The sequence below is a fragment of the Nematolebias whitei genome, chromosome 16 (assembly GCF_014905685.2).
Source record: "Nematolebias whitei isolate Nwh7 chromosome 16, NemWhi1, whole genome shotgun sequence".
NCBI lineage: Eukaryota > Metazoa > Chordata > Actinopteri > Cyprinodontiformes > Rivulidae > Nematolebias > Nematolebias whitei.
The window spans coordinates 10,906,950-10,924,309 of NC_056513.1; the positions used below are offsets into that span (position 1 = coordinate 10,906,950).

At 38.5% G+C, this 17,360-nt stretch overlaps 1 protein-coding gene and 2 long non-coding RNA genes across 4 annotated transcripts in view; 1 reads left to right on the forward strand and 2 right to left on the reverse strand.

The window, feature by feature from the left end:
- LOC119422319 (complement C3) overlaps positions 1 to 10,650 on the reverse strand; it is a 31,321-nt gene extending 20,671 nt beyond the window's left edge. Inside the window, exons 1-11 of the mRNA XM_037689667.1 lie at positions 10,426 to 10,650; positions 8,193 to 8,388; positions 7,250 to 7,412; positions 7,002 to 7,096; positions 6,649 to 6,737; positions 5,016 to 5,098; positions 4,838 to 4,925; positions 4,626 to 4,728; positions 4,405 to 4,525; positions 2,069 to 2,184; positions 197 to 343 (exon numbers count right to left, since the gene is read on the reverse strand). Coding sequence (XP_037545595.1) covers positions 197 to 343; positions 2,069 to 2,184; positions 4,405 to 4,525; positions 4,626 to 4,728; positions 4,838 to 4,925; positions 5,016 to 5,098; positions 6,649 to 6,737; positions 7,002 to 7,096; positions 7,250 to 7,412; positions 8,193 to 8,388; positions 10,426 to 10,502 — 1,278 coding nt within the window. The 5' untranslated portion in view covers positions 10,503 to 10,650. The remainder of the gene's footprint in view (positions 1 to 196; positions 344 to 2,068; positions 2,185 to 4,404; positions 4,526 to 4,625; positions 4,729 to 4,837; positions 4,926 to 5,015; positions 5,099 to 6,648; positions 6,738 to 7,001; positions 7,097 to 7,249; positions 7,413 to 8,192; positions 8,389 to 10,425) is intronic.
- On the reverse strand, positions 10,650 to 16,024 carry LOC119422321. The gene is made up of 3 exons (XR_005187419.1): positions 15,950 to 16,024; positions 11,380 to 11,436; positions 10,650 to 10,697 (listed from the first exon to the last, which is right to left on the reverse strand). It is a non-coding gene; the product is annotated as an uncharacterized LOC119422321 (long non-coding RNA).
- LOC119422320 overlaps positions 15,822 to 17,360 on the forward strand; it is a 10,373-nt gene continuing 8,834 nt past the window's right edge. Inside the window, exon 1 of one of the 2 annotated variants that reach the window (XR_005187418.1) lies at positions 15,822 to 15,911. This is a non-coding gene — a long non-coding RNA (uncharacterized LOC119422320). Of the gene's footprint in view, positions 15,912 to 16,145; positions 16,192 to 17,360 lie in introns of those variants that run through there. The other variant, XR_005187417.1, reaches the window with a different exon arrangement.

A 17,360-nucleotide genomic window follows, 5' to 3' on the forward strand; every position in this document is an offset into this window, starting at 1 on the left:
ATATATATATATATATATATATATATATATATATATATATATATATAGATAGATAGATAGATAGATAGATAGATAGATAGATAGATAGATAGATAGATAGATAGATAGATAGATAGATAGATAGATAGATAGATAGATAGATAGAAAGTATACATTATATATGTTATTGTGTTATTTATGTTTTGATGATGCTCACAGTGATTTGCAGCGAAGCATACGTTGCTTGTGTATTGACGGTAAGTCTCGCCATGCCATTGGGTGCTGTAAAGCCCCTCACGTCACCAGGATGGATCACCACTGGGATACCATCAGCTGGACTGTCATCAGGATTCACCACTTCAATCTGAGGTTTATAATAAATAAATAAAAAATATATATATATATATACATAATCAGACTGCTTTAAGCAGCTTGCTAAAAACACTGAAAGAGAAAGTTCAGATTGTTTGAGGGGGGGGGGGGGGGGGTTGTAAAAAGTTTATGAACATTTATTATGCCACCTTTGGCACAGTAGCCTTATTGCCTAGAAAAAACTCCACCAGTCCCAAAATCTTGGGAGTTTATTTTGTCCAGAGTAAAAGCTAACAACTAATCTGAGCAAAACCAGAACCAAAGTGGACTGATTCCTTCTAAAACTCCAATATTCAACAGTTTATAGCAGTTAGTGTGATTGCAACAAGGTTCCCCTTATAGATGCTAATGAATGGTTTATGGACATATTATTAATTCCACTATAAGCACTTTATAAATCACTAATAACTGCTTATTATGCATTAATTAAGGGTGACAAAGAGACTAAACTGATTGTTTCTTGCCAAATAGTGAGCCAAACCTGCCACCCATACATCTATAGTTGTTATATTAAACATTTGAGAATAAGGTACTACCTTGTAAGCACAATAAGCATTTGTAAACCTATTTATTTAGCATATAATATTGTACTTTATCACTGCATTATAAGTATCTATAACTAATATTACATCCTAAACACAAATGTTTTTTGTGCTTACACGGTAGAAACTTAGTCTGACATATTTAATGTAACAACTCTAGATGAAATATGTAGGTGGAAGATTTGTCTCACTATTTGGCAACAAACTGGTTAGTTTTGTCTATTTGTTACCCTTGATTAATGCATAATAAATAATTATTAATGATTTATAAAGTGTTTATAGAGGAATTAATACCATATCTATAAACTATTTATTAGCCATCTATAAGGGGGGCTACTTCTTTTCCTCTTTGCATAATTATTATGCAGAAATATCACAAATTTCTGGCTGGAAGTGTCACAGGCCACAACCGAAGAGCTACAGCTAGCTGCTGCTGCTGCTATTTGCACTTGCAAATAATCACAGAATTTGATTGAAATACTTGTGTGATGCAAAACTGATATAAAGAATGTAAAATCTAAATATTTATAAAATACCATATGTCATGATGTCATACCATAATGTCATGAAATTCTTTAAAATTGCAGTTTGGTCTTGAACCCATTTAAAGTAGTCCTTAGCTTCCTTCCAACGTTTGTCTTTTATTTCAGCTTCTTCCTTCGGGGTGGCCACAGAAAGTGAACTCACATGAAGATTTGGCAAAAACCCAGTGAGCTACCACAGCCCGCATGTGTGGAGTAGAGGGGGAGTGGATGGTGGGGGGGTTAGGGTGACTTGCCAATGGCTCAGAGGAAGCAGACTTAGGTGCTTCACCTTTCCCACACAAATTATAGATGTTATGGGATTGGAACCAGCGACCTTCCAATTACAGGATCACCTCCTCTAACCTCTGCACCACCACTTCCCCAACTTTATTTCTTAATGTGAGGTCAGAAAAAGAGCTATCTACAACAGGTAAGTTATTAATTGTGTATAATCCCACCTCCAAAAAAAAAAAAAAATCCTATTTAAAAATCTGAGTTAATGAGGTTATATTTATTAACACTAACTTCAGCACAAACTATAGTTGAAATGGTTAACAATAATTGTAAGGTGCAACATTTGCATCATAAAAAAATGTCTAAATTAACGAAACAGCTACACTTTAATGACATAAAACAACTTTGGTTGTTTACCGCAACGTCAAAGGACATTCCAGGTTTGAAATATTTAGGTGTTTTTTTGAAAGAGATTCTGTAGGGTGATGTGACGATCTGGATGCCTCTTAACTCCGCCTCCACCATTTCACTTCCTGTGATGGGAAAATGAACAACATCCACAAATTAGTGCCGTATAACCTCCTGCCATCAAGATGTTACTTCACTGAATTATAAGTCAGAATGCGCTTAGCTCAAAAAACATGCAACATGTGTATTTTTTGTTTGTGTGTTGTGTTTTTGAAGACTTATCTGGACAAGAAAAAACTCTCATAAAAAGACTTATTATATAATAATAAAAATTATGATTAAAAGACATTATATAACAATAGAAATGATGATTAAAAGACTTATTATACAATGATAGAAATGAAGAATAAAACTTATTATACAATAATAGAAATGAAGAATAAAACTTATTATACAATAATAGAAATTTTGAATAAAAGACTTATTATATAACAACAGAAATTAAGAATAAAAGACATTATATAATAATAGAAATGATGAATAAAAGACTTATTATATAATAATAGAAATGATGATTAAAAGACTTATTATATAATAACAGAAATGATGATTAAAAGACTTATTATATAATAACAGAAATGATGATTAAAAGACTTATCATATAATAACAGAAATGATGATTAAAAGACTTATTATATAATAACAGAAATTAAGAATAAAAGACATTATATAATAATAGAAATGATGAAGAAAAAACTTAACATTGGTCTTAAATACCATAATTTCCAGACTATAAGCCAGCACTTTTTTTCACACATTTTGAACCCCGCGTTTTATACAATGCTGCAGCTAATTTATAGATTTTTTTTTTTTTTTTGACGGGCTAACGAGCTTCATGCTGCCAAAACATTTAGCCTCGTCACACCCGGGTGCTCACATAGGTGCCCAATACATGTCTCTCTAGGGGGGTGAGCACTCATGACTCAATGAGACTACCTGTATAAATAAAGGTTTGAAAAAATTTGACCAATGAAATTGCTGAACAGGTCACAGTGGACCAATGAAACTGGGGACTTTTGTTGGACTGACTCTTGCAGACTCTTGTCTTGGTGGAATTGGGAGTCCACATGGGGACTCTTGTTCTCTCTCCCTATTGTGCCTCGTTTCCCCCTTCTCTGGGGGCACAATGAAATATTTGCAGCCACTCGAAATAAGTATGAATCATACAATTAAAATGGCACTCGGAGCTCGGTGGGAGTCTTTGAATGACTGGCGGTGAGACATCATTTACCCAAACTGGCTGCATGCAAAGAGCAACTTTTGCTCAAGTCTGCCAGTGCACCCTAACAGCACAGCATGGTGTAAAAAAATCCTCTATCGCCAATGGGTTTCGAAAGATATCTGCGTGATAGAGGACAGCACAAGCTCAAGTGCACAGGAGGAACATGAAAATAGCTATCACCGACTTCCTGGCAGGTTACTGTATTTTTTTTATATTTTTTTATTTAATGAGCCATGTTACAGACACTTCATAAAAAATACATTACTGTACATATTTGGTATGTTACTGGGACGTATTTAATTAAATGTTTAAAAAATGTTTCTGTGTAGATATCTCATGTTTCAACCTGGACACCCGCGACTTATATACAAGTGCGGCCTATATATGTACAAAATCTTCTTTCTTTTAAAATTTAGTGGGCGTGGCTTATATTCAGGTGCGCTCAAGAATACGGAAATTATGGTAGATTAACTGAACACAACAGGTTTTGTATCTGCTCTCACTTTCCTCAGAAACAGACAAAATAATAACTGTTTATTTTATAACTATTTTTGTATAACCTTTAAACCTTTTTTTTCCTTTCTTTCGGCTGCTCCCTTCTACAGCGGTCGCCACAGTGAACTAACTCGCGCAAAGACTTGGCAATTATTTTTACGCTGGATGCCCTTCCTGACGCAACCACAGATCACTGAGCTCTCACAGTCCTATGTGTGGAGCAGAGAGCTGCTAGGGCATCCAGGAGAACAGGTGATGGGGATTAAGGACCTTGCTCAAGGGCCCAGTGTGGGGCCAATGAGGGTGGAAGCAGGTGTGTGTGCTTCTTCTTTCCCACCCACATTTTGATGTTGTCAGTACCGGGAGTTGGACCGGTGATCATCTGATCACAAGCCCACCTTCTCTAACCTTTGCGCCACTACTCCCCTTAAACCTATTTTATTGGTAAAGTTTTGAAACCCAAATGGCTATAAAATTATGTTTCATCATCATTTTATCTGCTAAATAATCATAATTTAATCAAGACTAACTTTAATAATCTGGCAAAAACAGAATCTCTGACTCTTACCGCTCTCTGTCAGCACACTGACAGCCACATATATGGAGCTCCCCACAAGACCATTAATATCTTTAAAAGTCTGAGTGATCTGGTCCCTTTTCAGTTTGACCCGTCCTTCTCCATTCTGGACCTAAAAGAACAACATAAAGAATTGCCAGTCTGATTTTGAGTGAACATATAACATTTTTATTACACTTGAACTGGATAATTGACTTTGTGTGACTTCTCACCGACACTCTTGACAGAGAGTGAGGGAGGCTCTTCTTCACACCGTTCTCCATAATTCCAAACACAACATAGGCCGTCCCATCAACTTCTTTTCCAAACAGATACCTACAACCAAAAGACGTGGACATTTTAAAGCCATACCTCAACAGCAAATAATCTGGCCTAAGTACTGAAGTCTATTTTATGTTGCAGTTACTAAAAACACTTCACATACGTAGCTTTAATGTTGACAGTAAACTCCTCACTGTCCACGTAGAAGAAGGGCGAATCAGGTATCAGTTTAACTTCAAAACTAGGAAGCACTAAATAAATAAATACATCTTTCAGTGTTAGTTCAACTAAGTGAAAAGTAATTCGATGAAAAATAGCGCTGATGATAGTGAAACATTTACCATATTCTTTGACCTCAAACTCTGCAGAGTAGCTTTGCTGTGGGTTGCTTTGGAACTTTGCCACCACTTTCCACAGTCCAGGACTGCACAGAGACACACATGTGCAAATCAATTAACAGATCAGAACATTGGGATATTATTACAAAAGCTGAGGCAAACACAGGAGTGAGACATCAAATCAATTGTTTATTTCTGATGCCAAGAATTGAAGCTTCACATCATCTGACAGAAAACAACAGGTACACAAAAGATCAGGAATTCATCACCTTTTGCTATTTAGTGTCTGTTGATTAAGTCAATCTTTCTGATTGAAACAATACAGCAAATATATTAATAAGGTCAAAACAAATGGCAGATGTGTCATTGTTTTTGTTTCTTCCTCTGTGACCTTTTGCTTGACAAGACAAGGTGAAGATCCAGCTAAAGTGCTTTCCAGGTCACAAGTTGTATCGCCTGGAAATCAAAGTTTTTTAATGTTTGTTGTAAAACTGAATGACACAAATATTCAATATATTTTGCTGCACATTTATGTAAGTGAGAAACTGTTTCACAATGCTTTGACTTCCATGTACTGGAGAATTCAGAAATTCAGTTCTTCTTCTTCTTCTTTTGGCTCTTCAGAGGTCGCCACAGCGAGTCATCCTCCTCCATCTCACTCTGTCCTCACTCCAACTACCTCCATGTCCTCTCTAACTGCATCCATGTATCTCCTCTTTGTCTTTTTCCTGGCAGCTTCATTTCTAACATCCTTCTACCAGTATACCCACTGTCCCTCCTCTGGACATGTCCAAACCATCTCAGTCTGGCCTCCCTAACTTTATCTCCCAGTTGTTCAACCTGTGCTGTACCTCTAATGATCTAATTCCTAATCTCACCCAACCTTGTCACTCCTAAGGAGAACCTCAACAGGCCTCTAGAGCTGTCTTCAACATTCCCATTGGGTTCTTGATGAAGGTTCTTAGTGTCTTACTGATGTTGTATAGTTTCGAGCTCTCCAGTATCCATGTGTGTGGCACTGAGCCATAGGCTTACCTGTAGCCAATCCAGATCCAATCTTAGTCAATATGATGCCTGATCCATGTTGCACAGAGGCAGGTGATTGGCCAGTAGTTGAATGGGATTGCCCCTTTCTGGAGGACTTTCATGATTGGGACTGTTCAGCCTTGGGTCAACCACTGATGGTTAACAGCTGCTAAATATTAACAATCAGGCTGTTGTGGCTGTGTATGGTTCTTCCGCATGCTTTTGGGGTTGTTTTTAAAACAGAATCAAACTGTTAAATTGCCAATATGTTTTGTTTATCCTGATTTGGCAACATTTTCATGGGGGGATCCCAGTGCTCAACCACAACTGCATTTTCCTAACACATGGGAAACCATTTAAGGAGAAATAAACAGGCTTGAAAATGTATTTCCAAAAAGCATTGTTACAACAAAGAATTATAAAACACAAATTTTCTTACTTTTTGTGCCACTTTTGTTATTACATTTGATCTAGACTACACCATAAACATACATTTATTGAAAAACCCTTTATTAAGATGATTTATAACGAGTTAAAGAGGGCTTCACGCATAACCAGAACATAATCTCAATCTTCACAGTTACACTCAACTAAATGAAAGCATACTCACCTAACAATTTCAGCAAGTTTATAATCTCCAGAGTGCATACCGTTTTTTAGAGAGACCGAATCAAGTGGTATAATGATGTCATCAGGGGTCTGCGTAAATAAATCACATTTAACAACTATTAATGATTGCGTTTAATCATTTTTCTGCAACCAGGAAAACCTGTTTATTGTAAATTATTTACTATGAAGCAGGCATATTAACCTTTATTTCTTCATCTTTTTACTAAAAGTGTGAAGTTTTGTGTCAGTTCTCTTCTGCTAAAGTCAATGGTATAGTCATACTTGGGTAGTTTTCCCAGTTACAGCTGATTGTTTGTTTTCAAATCTTATTACAAAAAGAATGAAATACAATACCACAATCTCAATGGAAATAGATGCTTCAGTTTGGCTTCGCTCGTCTTTTTCCACAGGCGTCATTTGTGGCGTCAAAGCAAACATCCTGTAATAAACTGTCAAAGGAAGACAGAGCTAAGTTTTGCTTCTCAGAGTTTAGTCAAACAAATACAAGATTTGGCATACACAGTTTAAATACATTGTGTTTGTTGGAGGATTCGGGATTTATTTAGTTCATCCTAAACAACTATATTGTATTTCCTACACACCTTTGCTGTTGGGAGTGTACAGGGTCTTGTCAGTCTGTATGAAGATGTATCCAGACTGGAAGGACACCAGGACGACTTTCTCCAGCTCTCTGTCAGGAAACTTAGCTTGCAGGTAAACATATTGTTTCATAGTGGGGTCCCTGCTAAAGTCTCCAGGTGGGATCTGAAACCAGAATCAAAAGACAGGTGTGTCTTTAGATGGGGGGTATACATATATAGACATGTCAAACCATTGCACACTGCACAGGGTGTATCAACATCAACACCAATGTGAACCTGTGCATCCATACATACATATCTACACATATACACGCATACATTTGAACACACAGAACCCCTTGCAAAACAGACCCACATCTGCAAAAGCATCTGCTTTGACTGAGCGCACACAAAATAAAAAAAATATAAGTTTATCCAAATGTGCACACACCTATCCACGTACACATACCCATATACATGCACACACACGAAGCCCATTTAACATTTCTGAAAAGGGGTAGGAAGAAGTAAAACTTATTTAATCCTACCCCTTCTCCAGTACTCAATAGTTACACCTAACACCCACCCGGTTTTCCGAGTCTTATGAGTCCATGAGAGGAAGAAAAGAAAAAACAAAAACAAAAATAAACAAATAATATTATGTATTTATCTATATCTATACATCTACCTATATACGTATCTATAAATAAATAAAAGTAATATATATATATTGAGGAAAATAAATATTTGAACACACTGTGACTTTGCAAGTTCTCCCACAGAAATCATGGAGGGGTCTGAAATTTTCATCTTAGGTGCATGTTCACTGTGAGAGACATAATCTAAAAAAACAAATATTCAGAAATCACAATGTACGATTTTTTAATAATTTATTTGTGTGTTATATAATATATATGCTTTAAGGAATTTTAGCTAATTATTAGAAAAATAAATAAATATTTACTGTTATTTTTCCAAGATTCTGGAAGTTGTTTTCGTTGTTAAGGGTCACAGATGTCTTGACCAGCTCTGTGGTTTTGGTCGGATGGCTCATCACTTTGATCTCGACGTTAATGGCGGCTCCGCTGCAGCCTTGACATTCTATAAAAACATTTTCCGCTGTTCCAACTCGCAGTAAGTTGGGAGCAGACAAGACTTTGCTGCAAAACAAAAAAACAAGTCAAGTGCACAGTTATCAGAAAAGCTGAAACAACTTTGCATTGACCAGATTAACATTGATTTTAATTGCATTTTTTAACAAATCAATTTAAGGAACACATTAATTGTCAGTTATTTATGGTGTCTGTACTAGTATATGGATCATTTTGTTAAAAAAAAAAAAAAAATCCAAATGACTTTGCAGTGATTTACAGTGAATAAAATGCTTAAATTTACCACCAGCACATATCTTGACTTAGCTTATCTGTTGATTTAACTTTTGACACTTTGGAAAGCACCCAACTCTCTGAATGTATGTTTATTTGATAAATTTCAGGGGGTTTGGGGGTCTGTTGTAATTATTTGTTTAGTTAGGGCTTATTCGCTGTTGTTCAGACTTTGCACCCAATGAGTGATCCATTGATTATCTTGATTATGATCCAGCATCAAACTTTCCATCATGACTCTTGGACTCTGATGAAACGCAACAGAGAGAAAAATTTAAGTTTTGTTCAATGGTTCAATATGCAGAGTAGACATGCTAATATTTTTTATTTAATTTTTCTTCTTTCGGCTGCTCCCTTCTTCAGGAGTCACCACAGTGAACTGAGTCGCATGAAGACTTGGCAATTGTTTTATGCCGGTTGCCCTTCCTAACACAACCACCGAGCCACAGCCCTGTGTGGAGCGGGGAGCTGCAGGGGTTCTCATACTTTTTGGGTTCAGGGACCCCTTACAGGGGAGAAAAAGTTTCAGGGACCCCCTCACAACCCTCATGTTTATCAAATAATTTTCTTCAGTTTGTCTCTTTAATGCCATGAAGATTTTTGTGCAACATAAATACTTAAGACCTGTTTTTTAATAGTGTTAACACAATTTTATACTTTTAAACATGGAGCATTTTTCATTCAAGTCTCACTTAATTAACAAAATTTTCAATTTCAACTTCCAAAAATTACAGTTTTGAGAAAATCGTCAGCATCAAAAACCATTTTAAAACTTTACCTTTTCACACAATTAACATAATAAATGTATTTCCACTTCAAATTATTACATAAAACTTAACAGAATCATAACGGCAGTAGTCATATCAAGTATCAGTGCTTATTTTATAAACCAATCGATGCCAGAATGCAAATAGCGGTGGGGGGTGTGGTCCTCCTCCAGAAAATTTTGAATAAGGCATATGCAATTTCCTGCATTTTGGTGTATTTTAACTGGTTGTTAAACAACTATGTGCTTGTAAATATATATAATTTTTCCCCCCACCTATAAATGAGTCCCCGAGCCTCAATGGGATTAACCTGTGTAAATAAAGGTTGAATGAATTACGGACCCCCAAGCGCTAGCTCGCAGATCCCAGTGGTCTGGGGACCTTGAGAACTACTGATCAAGGTCACCCAGGGGAGCATGGAAGCAAATGTGTCTAAATTTTCAAATTAAAATGGATTAATAGAAATGCTTTTCATTTTCAAAATAAAGCTGCATGTTTTGATTCGTAAATAAAATTAAACATAAATCATCCAAACTGCATTTTCATTTTCTTCTCCAAGACTGCTCAATTTGTAAATTAAATGCAATTCCAAGTGGCAGATGATTTAGTTTTAATTTTATTTATGAGTCAAAACATGCAGTTTTATTTTGAAAATGAAAAGCATTTCTATTAATCCATTTTAATTCCAAAATTGAGACACATTTGCTTCCATAGAGGAGCCGATGGTGGGGGTTAAGGGCCTTGCTCAAGGGCTCAGAGTGGGGCAATTGAGGGTGGAGGCAGGTGTGTTTCACCTTTCCCACCCACATTTTGATATTGTCTGTCCGGGGAGTTTAACCGGCGACCTTCCGATAACAGGCCCACCTTCTCTAACCTGTGCCACAGTCTTTATTATTTTTTGTGGCCGTTTACCAGAAATGATCATGAAAAACGATTGACAAAAGGTGGTTCTAAATGCCGTCTACACAAAAGAAACAAAGCCATATTTGAGTTTTGTTTTCTATAAATCAACGTAAATGTGCAATGGTTCCGAAGGCGCACTTACATTGGAGCTCCAGCAGCAAGAGAAGTCAGAGAGGCAAAGGCCAGAGAGGCCAGCAGCAGCAGGTGAGTCCTCCTCATCCTCCAAACTGATCCTGACCTGCTGTCAATGTGGATCCAGGTTCTGCTCCCTCCTTTTATCCACTAACTTTGGTCTTTGTGCGTCCTTCTCATTTCCCCTCCGTCCTCCCAGCCCCATGTAAACACAAACCGATTTACACGAATTCCCAGCAGCAGTTGAGAAATGTTTCTGATCTAGAACAAGTTATCTCCTCTCTGAGGAAAAGAGTAAACAGGAGAAAATCAATAAAGGCTTTTACATGCACTTATGGACAAAAACTAGCTATAATAATAGTTTTGTAATGATTTAAAAAGTTGCATTTGAGGAGTCAGGTTTTGATTTGACCTTGTATCATTTTAAGATTTTATTCTGATTTTGTAAAGGAACAAACATGCAGCCAAAAAGCACCTGAATCAGCACAAACACACTGAGCACAAGTTGCAAAGTTTTTGTTGTGCAACTTCTAAGTGGGCTACTGGTGGGACTTTTTGAAGTTACGAGAGGGACATTTTATAATTTGCCAAACTCGTGAGATTTAGTTAAATTTTAATGGATAAAAAGTGTAAAAACAACAATAAATTTAAACTTTTTTCTAATTATTTACCCTCCTTGTTTGCTTTCTTAAAATCAAAATGCGTATCCATATGTCGCCTATACACAAAAAGCTATTTTTATTTAAAATGGTTTGTTATAATCAAAAAACAATGTTTCCCTTATGTTTTCAACTTCACTCTCAGTTTAGATAACAGTTACATTTTCTATTTGCTTTAAACATTTTTTTTTTCAGTAATTTCTTCTGAGATAGAGTTTATTGATATGAGTATTGATCAAATGATCAAAAAGCATTCAATAAAACTGCAAGCTCCAAAACATTTAGCAAACAGAGTCTTGTCTTACTGTAGTATTCGTGGTCTACTTCCAGATCTTTGCTGTTCAGGCACGCAGTGTGGTGCTCTGCGAAAACAGAAACAGAAAAAGAATAAAACGTTGTTGCTGCAGTTTTTATTCTTGCAACACTTATTGACAAAAAAAAAAGAAGTATTTTCTAAAAACCTGCAGTTGGTGCAGGAGATGATTTTTAGTCTTTTTCCGCTAAAAAGTCTACAAAATCCAACTTTGATAATAAATAAAATAAATCTAAACGAATAAATTTTCTACACTGTTGCTACCAAACTGAAGGTTGCGCGGTACATCAGTTAGAGAGTCAACCTGAAGCCGATCCATCCTGATCTCAAAAAATTTGTCATGCACAAACAATTAAAATAAATTGTTCTCAATTTAGAGTCCCTGATTTTATTTTACTTAACCTGTTCCTTTACTGATCAGAATTTTATTTTTGTTGTTGTCGTTTTATTTAATGGTTATTTTTATGAACATATGTTCAATCCCGGGCAGCACGGTGGCGCAACTGGTAGAGCCGCTGCCTCTCAACGAGCAGGTCCTCGGTTCAAACCCCGGTCCAGGGGCCTTTCTGGGTGGAGTTTGCATGTTCTCTCTGTGCAAGCGTGGGTTCTCTCCGGGCACTCCGGTTTCTTCCCACAGACCAAAAACATACACACTGGGCTGATTGGTAACTCTTAAGTTGTGGCAATAAATGTCCCATTTGTCTCTATGTGTCCCTGTGATGGACTGGAGACCTGTCCAGGGTGTCCCCCGCCTCTCGCACAGTGACTGCTGGAGATGAACACCACTGACCCCGGTGACCTGAACAGGAAGAAGCGAGTAAAGATAATGGATGGCTGTTCAATACCACAGCCTTGCTTGTTTTGTTGGTTTGTACTTTTGCATCTAAGCTTTTCTCTTTAAAACGAAAATTTTATGGAAGGATAAAAAATAATAATAATATTTTGAGTCATGAGATTTGAAAGAAAGCAGCTTTTATAAAATGTATCTCTGCATAAAAAAATTGTTGTAACACTTCAAGTTATAGTTCAAGTAGATTTATTGTCATTCGCATCACATATGGTACATGAGGTGGAATGAAATTATGTGCGCAGGGTCCCAGTTACACCCAAAAATAGCAAACGTATAAAGTTTTAAAAGAAACATTAAATCACAATCTAAGACATACACTAAACGAACGCCAAACGGTACGCTAAAAGATACGGTGTAACAACAGCAGCTGAACATGAGTCTGTGTGAGCAGATGGGTACGAATTAATATAAATGAATACCACAGCAAGAAATAATCAGCAGCATGAGATCAGCAGCATGAAATAATCAGCAGCTCATATCATCAATTAAAGTGGCATTACAGAGTTTTTTTCACAGTGATTATCCTGGTTAGGTTTTGAGTTTAATAGCTTCAGGGTAGAAGTTGCTCCTCAGTCTAGAGGTTCTGCACTTAATGCTCCTCAACCTCCAGCCTGAGGGGAATGGGGCAAAGAGTGTGTGTGCTGGATGATTGGGGTCCTTCATGATGCAGGTGGCACTATCCCTGCATCTGGAGGTGTAGATGTCTGTGATGGTGGGGAGGCTGACTCCATCAGACCTCTGTGCAGCCTTCACCACTCTCTGCAGAGCTTTTCTTTCTGCAGCTGTGCAGTCTCCATGCCACACGTTGATGCTGGAGCACAGGATGCTCTCCACTGCACACCTGTAGAAGGAGGTGAGGACTGAGCTTCCCAGACAAGCTCGCCTCAAGTGCTTGAGGAAGTAGAGTCTCTGATGAGCTTTCTTGATCAGACTAGTAGTGTTGTTACCCCAGCTGAGGTTGTCATTCAGGTGCAGTACTTGTAACTGGAGACCACTTCCACTGCAGATCCTATGTTCGGGGGTGGAGGGGAGGAGGTTTGTTTGCTCTGTCTGAAGTCCACGACCATCTCCTTCATATTGATTTGAAGGTTGTCCTTCCTGCACCAGCTCTTCAGGTGTTCCACCTCTTGCCTGTAGCTGGACCAATTGTTGTTTGTGATGCATCCAACCACCACTGTATCGTCTGCAAACTTTACATTGTGACAGCCTGGATAGGTAGGTTCACAGTCATACGTGAGCAGAGTGAACAGGAGGGGGCTCAACACACAGCCCTGAGGGTAGCCATTGCTGAGGGTTACGGTGGAGGAGGAGATGTGGATCCTCACAGACTGCGGCCTGTTGGTTAAGAAGTCTAGGGCCCAGTTGCATAGGGAGGGGCTTAGTCCTAGTGTGAGTAGTTTGTTCATTTGGGTCTGGTGGATCATGGTGTGGAAGGCAGATGTGAAGTCCACAAAGAGCAAATGGACGTAGGAGTCCTTCTGCTCCAGGTGGGTGAGAGCAATGTGGACCACAGAAGAGATGGTGTCCTCTGTTGATCTATTTTTGCAGTATGCATACTGGTGAGGGTCCTTGCTGATGTCGATAGTAGTTTTGATGTGGGCCATGAGTCTTTCAAATCATTTAGCGACTATCAGGGTGAGGGCTACTGGCCGGTAGTCATTCAGACCAGTTGCAGCAGAGCTCTTTCAGTAGGGTACGGACCTCCGCGTTCAGCCAGGGTTTCGGGTTCGGGTAGCATGTCACAGTCCTGGTTGTGGTGACATCTTCAGAGCACTTGCTGATGTATCTGAGGACAGAAGATGTGTAGTCCTCCAGATCCAGATCGCCCTCATTTACAGCAACCTCCCTGAAGATCTGCCAGTCTGTGCATGCAAAACAGTCCTGCAGTACAGAGTCACTGTCACTGGGCCATATAGTGACAGTCCTCTGTGTTGGTCTGGAATGTCTCAGCGGAGGGAGGTAGACAGGGGCCAGAAAGATGGAGATGTGGTCAGAGAGGCCGAGGCGGGGACGGGATACGGCTTTGTATGCATCTCGTATGTTGGTGTAAACACGATAGAGTGCGTTATTTCCCTGTGTTGGAATGGTCACGTGCTGATAAAATCTTAGCAGAGTGCCTTTCAGGTTTACGTGATTAAAATCAACAGCCAACACGTGAAAAACCTTATTGCCTAAAAAACTTATTGTCACAGAAAAATCTGTTTTATAAGTGTGCATGAGAACATTACTGCTGCCATTTTATATATCTTTTGAGAATGTCATCACTGTCTTCACACAAAACAAACATGATGTAACTATTGTTTCATTTAATGTTAATATCAGTTTTTCTCTATATGAGAAAACAGCAAAAATTGCAATTCATTCACCTTTTATTTATACAGGTTAGTCTCATTGAGTCACAAGGACTCATTTACAAGAGGCCTGTAAAATAAAAAGCAATAAAAAAAAAAAACACTGAAAAACTCAAAATACAGTAAACAATATAAAAAACAAAGCAGTAAAAACATTTGAAAATAACATGATAAAAAGTATATTTGTCAAGTCCTACTTGAGTCAGAGGCAGTGAGTAGAGGTGGGTAGCAGCACCCTAAAGCTTTCTGAAGTCCGAGATGATTTTTTTTTACGGAAAGGTGAATTATTTTATAAAACGAGAGCAGCAACAGCGAAAGTTCACTTTAGGTCTTGGAACATCTGATTGTGTGTTCTGGTGTTTTAGAAGATCCTAGAGACGAAACGGAGCCAGAAGAGCTTTAAATACTAAAGTCTGAACAGACAGGAAGCTGTGAACATTTTGCTGGGATCTTTTTTAATTAGTCCAAATGAATATCTTCAGATAGTCCTGTTTGTCCATGTCTTTGTGCTGCACATGAGCTAACTGGTCAGCTTTGTTTGAACAGTAATGTTGAAGGTATGCCAGGACACAAACAACAGCTGTTTAATTATTAAACTTTAGCTAACCCTCTCAGGATTGTTGAATTGTTTGTCAGTCTATCCATGCATGCATCCATCCTTCCATTATCTTTACCCACTTCTTCCTTTTCGGGACGTGGGTGTCACTGGTGTCCATGTCTACTTTTCATTGTGCGAGAGACGGGGGACACCCTGGACAGGTCTCCAGTCCATCACAGGGACACATAGAGACAAACAAAACAACCATTCAGTCTCTCACTCACACCTAGGAACAATTTAGAGTTACCAATCAGCCTAACATGCATGTTTTTGGTCTGTGGGAGGAAACCGGAGTACCCGGAGAAAACTCACACATGCACAGAACATGCAAACTCCACCCAGAAAGGCCTCGAGCCGGGATTTGAACCGACGACCTTCTCACCGAGAGGCAACAGTGATACCAACTGAGCCATCGTCCTGATAAACAAAATTATTTCAAATGCACAAATTGTATATTATCTTAAAACAATATCTTCATTTGAACTAACTGATGACCAGGCAGCTGAAAAGGCGGGAACAATGCGAGAAGAAACAAGAGGAAGAGGTGATCTCTAATTGGAGCGGAGGAGTCACGTGACCCGGCTCATTTGCATATGGCAGCTAGGCGAGCGTGGGAGCAAATAGTTTCCGACGCGCAGTGAACGCGTCCACACCTGAAACGTGGATTATGAGTCCGGTCGGTTTCCGGGCACACTTCGGACCAGGACTCCCCTGAAAGCCGACAGGTAAGTCCCGACTTTATCAAACTGTTCGTGCTCCTCACCTCCACCATTTCTTCACGCGAGCAGGAGCAGATCCAAGCACCTGTAGCAGGAAACACACACACACGCGCGCACACACACCTGGTGGAACAGGTGGAGCAGGATCCGTGACATTCCTCTGTGTCCGCGCGTGCACGCCTGTGGCAACAATAAACTGTTGTGTGGGAGTGTCGGTGTGAGGGTTTCAGGTGTACACTCAGACCTAAACAGAGACTTTGAGAAACAACTTCCATCATAAATTATGGTGAGTTTACGTTCTTTAAATGTTTTAATCAGTTTTTCTGTTCCTGCTTTTCGCTTCCCTGCAGGACAGATTCATTCATCAAGTTACAAGTAAACTTGCTCCTGTGGAGTTTTCATCAGACACTGTAAAATAGTTTATTTTATTCTTATTTTTATGGTTTTAAAAGTGGTTAAATAGTGTTTTTTTTATTTAAACACAGAACATTTAAAGAAATTATAACTTCCGTTTCTTGTTAGTTTATGCATTTTAAATTCCCATTTGTGAAAAGTTTCATTGAAATCCATCCATTTCTTAGTGAGATATTTTGCTAATCGTGTTGATTATTGCCAATGTTTTAAGCAAAATATCTCACAATGTGTGGCTGTCAGAAGGATGTGATGGGACCATGCACAGCTACTACCACTCGGAGTTTCTCAGTAGCTGACAAATTGTCTAAGGTATAGCCGCCTTTTTATTCATTTGTTTTGGTTAGTTTGTTTTTCGGCGTAATGGTCATCTTGAGTTGAAAAGTTTAAAAGTTGTAAATATGCATCCAAGGATTGTTTGTGATTTTTGTTCAAATCTAGTGGTCCAATTTTGCTAACAGACGCAGTGCTGACTTTAATACATAATGTCTAAATGTTAAGCAAAGATGTACAATGTGCTGTTATCACACCAAGATGGATGGATGGATACTTTATTAATACCAGGGGGAAGTTCGAGGCATCCAGCATGCTCTAATTATACAGAAATAAAACGCATATGAAACAAGTTATTTATTGCCTTTGTACCTGTAAAAATTCACCAACTTAAAGCCTTTTATTTTTGTGCTTTCTGTTGCCAGAGGTCACTTAGATCTACGAGACAACAATTGTGCAAAAAATATTATTGGACTTTCCAAATGTTCAGCAATAGTTTGCAGACTCTTTTATTTTCACACGTCAGCTCAGCTCTGAGCGTTATGATTCCCAAATGTATCGTCCCACGCTGATGTTGTCCTTGTTCGTTTCGGCCGCTCCTCTTGGTAGAGGTTGCACAGCGAGCGAACTCTCATGAAAGATTTCTCAACTGTTTCATGTTGGATACTTCCTGACAGAGCCTGAGCTCAATGCAGCCTCAAAATTGAAAGACTGTAGCACTGACCTTCTTCTTCTTCTTCTTCTTCTTCTTCTTCTTCTTCTTCTTCTTCT